Here is a 10,080-nt window from a genome sequence, read left to right as displayed (position 1 = left end):
GAAATCTGCGATATAGCTTCATCTGTAGGAAGGAGTTTCACTCTCAGCATGTATTTCAACTTCTCTTTTTTATTTACTTCAGCGAAGCTCACAGCTTTTAACAAATTCCGTAGCTTTCTGTGTACTTCTAAATCTGCTTCTTAGTCGCATCTTTTCGGGCCTGCTACTGCCTCTAGTGGCGTGGGGGTGGTAACACAACTAATATAATTGTGTCACTAAACGAGAATACCACAAAATCTTTATTATTTACTATTAATTTCGCCATTTCTGGCAACGTGAAAGATAAATTATTTTCTAAAATACCATATTTTTCTTCAGAATGTAAAGCTAATTAGGTGACATAAACAACACCTTTATACATTATAAATCATATCTATATATCTCCATCACTTATAGGAGGAAGAAAAATAAGACATGAAAAACAACATTATCAACAATAAAAAATACCATATACAATGTATACATAAGAAATTTAATTGAGCAAAAGTCAGTAACGAACAAATTAATTAGGTTCACAGACGAATAACCAGGGTTGTTAAACAAGCAATAATCCACATTTTTGTTTTGTTGGTAGAGTCCTATACATAGGAACAAAATATGATAAAATTATTTAGTCTTCCGAGGTGGAAATTTTTCTTTGACTCTAAAACAATCAAATAAAACTCATAGAATCTGTTAGGATCTAGGGAAGGCTGGCTGGGGCATCTCTAGTTTTTCTCCACCAGGAGGCGCCCAGGGACCTTCGGGAGGGCGTGGACCTGCAGCGGTCCACCTGCACACTTGCTGCCACTTACCCTTGTTTGGAGGAGTTTATCAGGACGGAGCCGCCGACACTCCTGTGCCAGAGTGTTAGCCTGAGATGATAAACCATTGATAGCTTCTCTCTGACCTACCTGTGCTCTAAGTAATCTCCTCCTGTGCTGCCTTTCCTAGGTATCCTCCTGCGAAGCCCTAAGCTCTTTGAACATCAGCTCCTCGAGACCCCGCGGCGGGTTGTACCCGTTGGTGACCTCTAGTTCTGAGACCAGCTCTCAGTCCTGCCTGTGGCTATTCCTCGGCCGGGTTCCCTCCCGTCTCCTCTCTGAGATCGACCCTCCACTCACCTGTTCGCCCCCTAGAGGGGCTCACGCCCTCGTCTCAGCCTGCAGCCCCGGATCCTCACGGGACATCCTCCCTGACCTCAGACTAAGCTCATAACAAGGAGGTTTCTTGCCGGACTGAATTTTCCCACAACCATTGAACGCCCCTAATCTATCTCATTTATACCCAGAAACCCTGAATCATCAAGACGAGTACCAGCCCCGGATCATCTTGTATATTTTCTTGTTTTCATTGTATTTAATAAATCACCTTTACCCGTCTCCAGAGTGTGTTCTGCGCATGTGGGTTCAACAAATGAAGTGCAACATGACAGAATCACAATATCAACAATTTGTGCATCAAGTAAACAATTACCATGCTAGTACAGGTAAATGTGATCATTTAATTTGGCTAAGAATAATTATTGCACTGTCAATGAATGACTTCTAATAAATGTTCTATATTTACCAATGTAACGTCTTCATGAGGTCAAACTGACGGAAAAAAAAGAGGATGGATGCTCTAAACAGTTTAGACAGAGTTGTTTTTGGTTTCACCACTATTTACCTACTATTTTTCCTGCTATTCCAAGTATTCTTAAAAGATTAGCTCATGTGACCAAACCAGCCGAGGAGATGAAAAGCTAAAGCACTCAACAGTTAAAACTTGAGGTGACTTAAAACTTAAGTTAGATTTTTAAGTTTTAACATTTTTCCTCATTGTTAAAATGTTAACATTACTTAACTAGAGTTAATGTTAGCCAATGTTGCGTCTAGCTAACTAGAGGTTTTGCACGAGTTGCACTTGTTAGGTAACCCCAAGATCATTGGGTCTTTTTAAAAGATAGAGTGATGATTCTTACAAATGTAGCCAGTGTTTTCAGCAAAGTCGAGCTGACTGTCCTGGAATGATCCAAGGTATCTAAAATTTGCCACAGTTTCAACAGGTTGGCCAACGAGTGAAACTGTAACCACTTTCAGGTTTTGTTTATGTCATTTAATTAGCTCTACTTCCTTAAGAAAATTAAAAGGTATGGTGCTTTGTGAGGGACTTTATATTTTGCGGTTCCAGTTATGCGAGAATTAATAATAAATAATAAAGACTTTGGTATTCTGATTTAGTAATGTATTTATATTAGTTGTGCTACCACCACCACGCCACTAGAGGCAGTAGCAGGCCCGAAAAGATGTGAAAAAGAAGCAGATTTAGAAGTACACAGAAAGCAACGGAAATTGTTTAAAATTTGTGAGCTGCGCTGAAGTAAATAAAAGAGAGAAGTTGAAATACATGCTGAGAGTGAAACTCCTTCCTAAAGATAAAGCTAAATCACAGATTTAAAAAGAAAATTAAAACGGGAGACCGCGGATAATATAGGAAATAGCGCCCCCTTCACTTCCGGAGTGCAATGATCCCATTACCAAATAAGGTATGAGTCTGACAGTGGTCCGTCCCGCCCCTTTCTGTTTGCTGCAGCAGGTCCTTCTCGCTTGAGGAGAGAGCGGTGGAGAACGGTTGGCCGACATTACCATTAATAAATCGGGTCAACCTTGAGCTAAACGCTGCTTACTCCGCGGAGCGCGAATATCGAAAATCCAACTTGAAACTATCTTCACTGCGGTGCTGGAAGTGGAGGAGGAAGCAGCGTCTTTGCGTCACACGCTTCTGATCTTTTACTCGAGCTCAGTGGCAGCAGCAGAAGAGTCGAGAGAATCAGATAGATCCACAACACAGCAAACCCGCTCCGATCTGCTCCTGGATCCTCAACTTGACAGAGGTTCTCTCCTCCCTTATGCGTCAGGCGATGGAGGGATGATCCAGACCGACTTCTCTCCGCAAGATCTTCCTTTTCTTTTCCCTCCTTCTCCTCTTCTACCTCCGCCTGTTCTGTTGTTCGATCCTCGCGCGCCGCTGGAGCTGTGGCCTGGATGCGGACTCCGATGCTCGGCAGAACTGCGGTGTTTGCGGCCCTGTTGGCCCTCAGTACCTGCTTAACAGGTAAGGAAGAGCCGCCGGGGCCGCTGGGTGGTGGTGTCAAGATGTAGGTGAGATATCCTGAGAGCTTTCTGAATGCTGCTATGCTGCTGTAGATTGCTGAGCTCAGTGTGTCCGTTACACTGATATGGCTCCATTATATTTGGGTACTATCTTCAGTCTACAGTTGGCTACACTTTAGCTGCTGGCTTTCATTCCTGTCCAGCTGATCAGCGTTGAATAAAGTCTATATCAGGGGTGCCCAAACTTTTTGAGACCAAGATCTACTTTTTCTCTCATCAGCCGCCTGAGATCTACCTCATAACACAAAGACATAAAATTAGCAAATTAAACTCTATTGACTTATTTTATATGTGAATATACATCAGTTATAGCAGAAATAATAAAGTGACAGAAAACCTAATGCAGTTTCTTCCTCAGTGAGATTCTGACACTGGGAGCAGCTCACTGGTTTCTCAGTCAGAAGCTGGTTGCAAACCTGACACCAGCAGGTATCAGTCAGTCATGGTGGATCTGAAATTTGATTTGATGATCTCAGTATGAGAAACTACAGACTGATAGGAGGAACCAAAGAGCCCAGTAAAGGTAAAGGCAAATCTTCTGAAGTCGGGATATAATTAATTTAATTTCACATAATTATTTATCGGGGCTGCACAGTGGCGCGGTTGGTAGAGCTGTTGCCTTGCAGCAAGAAGGTTCTGGGTTCGATTCCCAGCCCCGGTCTTTCTGCATGGAGTCTCCATGGTCTCCCTGTGCATGGTGGGTTTTCTCCAGGTACTCCAGTTTCCTCCCACAGTCCAAAAACATGACTGTCAGGTTAATTGGTCTGTCTAAATTGCCCCTAGGTGTGAGTGTGTGTGCATGGTTGTGTGTCCTGTGTGTCTCTGGGTTGCCCTGCGACAGGCTGGTGACCTGTCCAGGTGACCCCGCCTCTCACCCGGCACGCTAGCTGGAGATAGGCACCAGCACCTCCCGACCCCACTGAGGGACAAGGGTGAAAGAAAATGGACGGATGGATGGATGGATAATTATTTATCGTGGTAGAATTTGTTCAAACTTAATGAAATATATTTGTCCTATTTGATGTTGTGACTTATGCTCACAAACGAACCAGGTAATCAGTCCAAGTGTGTCGTTTATTGAACGTTCAGAAACTACAGCAGGTGTGATGAGCCACAGCAAAGGTAAACAAAGGTAAAACAACCCGAAAAGACATCAACTCTAAACCACTCCTACCCTCTTTATCCACCCGCTCCCCCCTCTCTCTCTTTCTTTTTGTCGTTTAAGCACACCCGTTGCCGTGGCAACCACCTGCGCTTAAGCCGAGCAAAGATTATATTAAAAACATGACATTCAGTCCGTTACATATCATGTTTCCAGACTTGATATTTATTTCTCGATTATTAATAAGCCTCTCATGAACACAGCGGTGGTTGAGTAGCTAATTTAAACTCCTGCTCTGCTCTCAGTCGGTCTTTGAGTCGCTTTTTTCCTTTTTCTTTTTTTTGTTAAGGAACCGAAACGCACAATTCTGCAAAATTACTGAGATAATTAATTTTAGCATGTTTCGTTGACTTTTTATAATTATTCTTTTTTAATTAAGCTACAACCGTTTAGTTATCTTAGTGAATATGTTTGATAAGCCTGCAGAGGAGGAAGTGCTGGACTCAGCGTCCTGACGGCGTTCAGTTTGTCACCTGCCGAGATCGACTCAAAACCTTTCCGCGATCGACCGGTCGATCGCGATCGACGTATTGAGCACCCCTGGTCTATATTCTCTTGTTTTATTTTGTTTTTTGACCAAAAAAAAGTGAAAATACCATGTTAAGTTGTTTTCCTTGTCCTTTAGTGTGGCAGTTAGTTGTTCCTCACACAAATAAAGCAGAAATTGATCCACATATTTGTTTTTCATGTTCATCCACTAGATTAAAGGTAGCCAAGTAAACCCAACACAGTTGACGACTTCATCAAATTATTCATAAATTGCTCTTGGTTTCTTAGTTTTGGGGGAGATAATTGAGCTGTGTGAGTTTAAGTTGCGCTCTGTGGAGAGGACAAGCAACTGTGAAATTTGTTAGTGTAAAAAATATTAATAGACAGTATCAGAACATTTAAAGCATGCCTTAAGTTGAGAACAGAAATGTTACAGTAGAAGATTTTATGGTGGTATTTTTATTACTGCTCTATCATCAGAGGATGACTGGAGAGTAAAAGTACCATATTAAAAATGGTCAAATGAGTCTTATCAGAGAAATGTCAGTACGGAACCTTTTCAGTTGTGAAGCTGTTTGGCCTATAAGTACATGCTGTCACAATCGATGGTCATTCCCAAGCTGGTGCCATGGTGGCTGTCTCTCCCTGTGTGTCATGAGTCTTGTATATGCCAAGAAGAAAGTATGAGAGTTCCTGCTAATAATGAGAAGGGAACAGAGCAGGAGATGTTTTCATCCTGTGTTGCAGGACCTGCGTAGGGCTCTTATCAATTGGAGGTGGGGGGTTTGACCATCATCTGGCTGCTCTCTGGAACACATTCCTGTGTCAACTGAAGAGCTTGAGTGTGATGTTACCATGTTTTGTAATGGAGACCGGGCATTTCTTTTCAAGGCCTCTTCAGTGGTAGGTTTGTGGGTTTTCCTTCAAGTATTTTGTGGTAGTAATGACAATAAATTGTTTATTTCTTCTTTAAAGTTTTTTTGAGGTAACTGAATGGCTATTACTGTTTTCTACATGTCCTGTTCAACAGTGTGGACATTGATGCCTGTTGCAGCCCGGCTCGTTGAGCCGTAACAAAAAACAGGGAGACAGGGACTTCAACAATAACTACGCTCTTTATTGAGCACCAAACATAAAAGAAAACTAAGAAAAATAAACAGGCGGCCCCTGTGGCCAATGACATTGCCCAAAAGCAGATGGTGCGAACAGGGAATCCTTCAAAAGAAAAGAAAAGCAAAGCAAAGTCGGGGTGGGCACACAAGACAGGCAAGAGCCAGCCTGAAAAGCAGAGCCGGGCGGAAAAGTCAGCTCAGCCCCAAGCGAGCTCCACCAGACCTCCCTGACAAATACGAGCACAGCTCTTATATACAGGTCCTTCTAAAAAAAATTAGCATATTTCATCCGACCAATAAAAGAAAAGTGTTCCAATACCAAAAAAGTCAACCTTCAAATAATTATGTTCAGTTATGCACTCAATACTTGGTCAGCAATCCTTCTGCAGCCTTCAATGCAGCATGGAGGCCATCAGCCTGTGGCTCTGCTGAGGTGTCATGGAGCCCAGGATGCATCGATAGCCTTAAGCTCATCCAGAGTGTTGGGTCTTGGTCTCTCAACTTTCTCTTCACAATATCCCACAGATTCTCTATGGGGTTCAGGTCAGGAGAGCTGGCAGGCCAATTGAGCACAGTAACACCATGGTCAGTAATACCAGTGGTTTTGGCACTGAGCAGGTTGTGCTGAAAAATGAAATCTTCATCTCCATAAAGTTTTTCAGCAGATGGAAGCATGAAGTGCTCCAAAACCTCCTGATAGCTGCTGCATTGACCTGCCCTTGATAAAACACAGTGGACCAACACCAGCAGCTCCCCAGACCATCACTGACTGTGGGTACTTGACACTGGACTTCTGGCCTTTTGGCATTTCCTTCTCCCCAGTCTTCCTCCAGACTCTGGCACCTTGATTTCCGAATGACATGCAAAATTTGCTTTCATCCGAAAAAAGTACTTTGGACCACTGAGCAACAGTCCAGTGCTGCTTCTCTGTAGCCCAGGTCAGGCGCTTCTGCCGCTGTTTCTGGTTCAACAGTGTCTTGACCTGGCGAATGCAGCACCTGTAGCCCATTTCCTGCACACGCCTGTGCACGGTGGCTCTGGATGTTTCTGCTCCAGACTCAGTCCACTACTTCCTCAGGTCCCTCAAGGTCTGGAATCGGACCTTCTCCACAATCTTCCTCAGGGTCCGGTCACCTCTTCTCGTTGTGCAGCGTTTTCTGCCACACTTTTTCCTTCCCACTGAGGTGCCTTGATACATACAACACTCTGGTAACAGCCTATTGGTTCAGAAATGTCTTTCTGTGTCTTACCCTCTTGCTTGAGGGCGTCAATGATGGCCTTCTGGACAGCAGTCAGGTCAGCAGTCTGACCCATGATTGCTGGGAGTTTTTAAAAGCCTCAGGAATCTTTTGCAGATGTTTAGAGTTACTTTGTTGATTCAGATGATGAGGTTAACGGCTCGTTCAGAGAACCTTTTCATGATATGCTCATTGTTTGAGACAGGGATTTGGGGTTTTCATGAGCTGTATGCCAACATCATCAGTATTAAAACAATAAAAGACCTGAAATATTTCAGTTGGTGTGCAATGAATCTAAAATATATGACAGTTTAATTTTTATCATTACATTATGGAAAATAATGAACTTTATCACAATATGCTAATTTTTTGAGAAGGACCTGTAGCCAGGAAACGCGGGGCCCAAGCGGAACATGGATGACACTACTTCCAGTATGCCTTGAAAATAAAGAACAATTAATGTAAAGGGATGAACCCCCTCATGTAAAGTGGAGGGGTCGTCACAATGCCTAATTCACGAGACAAGATTTTTATTCCAATTTCTGTCTCAATTTCCCCCTTCTGAGAATTTTAAGGACGGAGAGGCTCTTAAGATAATTGCAAGAGATATTCTACCATGTGTTGTTGTGTTGAGAGGGATATAGTCCACTCAAAAGCTCGTTGGAACCACTCCAGTCTAAAATCAGTATATTCAACATGTTGGATTGTCTTGGCCAAGTGAATGAAATGTATAGCCAATCAGAACCCGAGCCTGGAAAATACATAATACTGCATAGCAGAAAAAACAACCGAAAAAAAAAACACATCAACTATCTAAAATATGCAGATGAGCATAACTTATCTCCTCACCAATTAGGGCTGGGCTATGTATCGAGCATACTCGATGTATCGCAATATTTTCAATTTACGATAGTTAAAATGGCTATATCGCAACTATCGAGTATAAATTGTCGTTCAAATAATAAACTTTCGCCGTCAAATTCACTGCAAGTATAATTTATCTGACACCCTATGAATGCATCACTTGTCCCTCTCCCCTCCCAATTTGAAAATGTTCTACCAATCACGCTGCGCGGAGATCAGGGGCCCTTAGAATTATGATAATTTTCCCCACTATACGGTACCCTGGTCACAGGTTCAAGCCCCAACCTGATGACCTTTGCTTCATATCTTCCCCCTCTCTCATGACCAATTTTCCTGTACTCTCAAATAAAGGCCAATAGAACCAATAAAACCTTTAAAACAAATAATAATCACTGCTCTTCTGAAACAACATCCAATTAAATTCTTGATTAATATGGGATGTTATGTTGTTGTACAATGTTTTAAGATCTTGTTCAATGAGCCCCTTTTTAACTTTGAGCTCCTGATCCTAGAAAGGGCTCTGCACGGCCCTGACAGGTGTTATATTCATTTCCTAGCTAGAACAGCATTATGAAAAGGTGATGAATTTAAATATTTAGCCCTTTGGCTTGACTCACGATTGTCCTTTATACCTAAAGTCACTTAATTGTTTCTGCTAAATGTTTCTCCCTCTCAGTTTGTAAAAGAGTTGTTACACAACTGATTCTACCAATTCTTGATTATGCAGATCAGTTCACAATGTATTCAGAGAAACACTTTTTTTTTACATCAAGAATTTTGAAAGAAATTAGTTGTCATGCAATTCAGCTTAAGCTCCATCAGATTGGAATAACATGCCTCTCTCACTTACATCTACCACATCTGTTCAGTAGAGATGTGCCGATCAGGTTTTTTCCTGCCGATACCGATACCGATCACCCATGAGGGTTGATCGCCGATACCAATCACATAATAATTTGTTTTTTCATAAACACTACATTATGTGTAAAAAAGGAACCATGAATTAACCTTAATTTAGACAAAAACTTGTTTTTAATAACTTTTTCCAAGAAGAAAACTAAACAAAACAGGCATTGTGCAAATTGTACTGCTATTGGTAATACTATCTTTAACAGACTGATAACATATGGAGGCTCTGAAGAGGCTAAATAATGCAAAGAGTCAAAATAAAACCTCTCAACATTGCCAAAAAAATTCAAGTATAAAACTTAACATTCAAAGGCAAATATAGGATCCATTACAATAAACAATCCTGAGTTACTGAATGAAACCTTCCTGATAGCATGGCGGCTAGCTGATTACTGCTAGTTCTGATTGGCTGTTTCTGACTGAGCGGAGTAATTATGCAGAGCAGGGAGGAGATCGATTATTTTTTTAGAGATTATCTGTCTCATGTTAGGACAGCGAAAGTTTTAATACGTATGTAAAATGTATTTTTTTAAGTTAGTTGCTGCAGCTTTAAGCAGAGGTTTGGTGTGAGAGTCACTACCAGGTGGAGCAGAAGCGGCGCTCGGTCTGTGAAATATTACTACCTGTAGCGTAGCAGCGGTTCAACAGCGAGAGCAGAACCAGCGTCTTACATCGCAGCTCGAAGACTTAAATAATTTTGCGGGTTATTTGTTTAGCTTTCTGACCGTCATGCTAATCCGGGTGAGTGTTTGTAGCTGTGCTCTGCTTTACCTGCTATCTGATCCTCCATATGTCTTTTTTACTGCAATGAGCCTCGATGTAGCTAAACTCCGTCAAGTATGGCATGTTCTTTTTTATCAGCGGTTTGATAACTGCTGTTTTCAAAGCCTGGGGGAAAAAAACACCTGAAGAGAGCGATGAGTTACTATTTGGATCAGATCATTAGCAACAACAGGCAGGACTTTCTTAAAGAAATGTGTGTAGGACATCCAGACAGCAGGAACTGGAGCTTAATTGACTTATAATTTCTTCTAGGGTTTTATAATTTAGTAGTTGAAATTGGGTCATTTTTCCTGCATTTGTTTTGTTTGGGCACAGCATTGGTACTGTCTTTAGAGTGGATGTGCAGATTAATCCTCTGATCTTTTGAATTTTCTCTGATAAGAAACTAG

The 10,080-nt window shown here is 41.8% G+C and overlaps 1 protein-coding gene across 8 annotated transcripts in view; it reads left to right on the top strand.

Moving 5' to 3' along the window:
- The first annotated feature begins 2,523 nt into the window (after positions 1-2,523).
- LOC103460182 (neural proliferation differentiation and control protein 1) overlaps positions 2,524-10,080 on the top strand; it is a 46,555-nt gene continuing 38,998 nt past the window's right edge. For 4 of the 8 annotated variants that reach the window (XR_014089121.1, XM_081611161.1, XM_081611162.1 and 1 more), the window contains exon 1: positions 2,527-3,075. Coding sequence is in view for 7 of the 8 variants with exons in the window: in XM_081611161.1 (XP_081467287.1) it covers positions 3,006-3,075 (70 nt within the window). In the remaining variant the exon portion in view is untranslated. Of the gene's footprint in view, positions 3,076-10,080 lie in introns of all 8 variants that reach the window. The other 4 variants (XM_081611166.1, XM_081611164.1, XM_081611167.1 and 1 more) reach the window with 3 other exon arrangements.

Source organism: Poecilia reticulata, chromosome 9 (genome assembly GCF_904066995.2).
Source record: "Poecilia reticulata chromosome 9, P_reticulata-male-v2, whole genome shotgun sequence".
NCBI lineage: Eukaryota > Metazoa > Chordata > Actinopteri > Cyprinodontiformes > Poeciliidae > Poecilia > Poecilia reticulata.
Note: the sequence above shows the minus strand (reverse complement) of the source record. Positions and strands in the feature narration are given on the sequence as shown.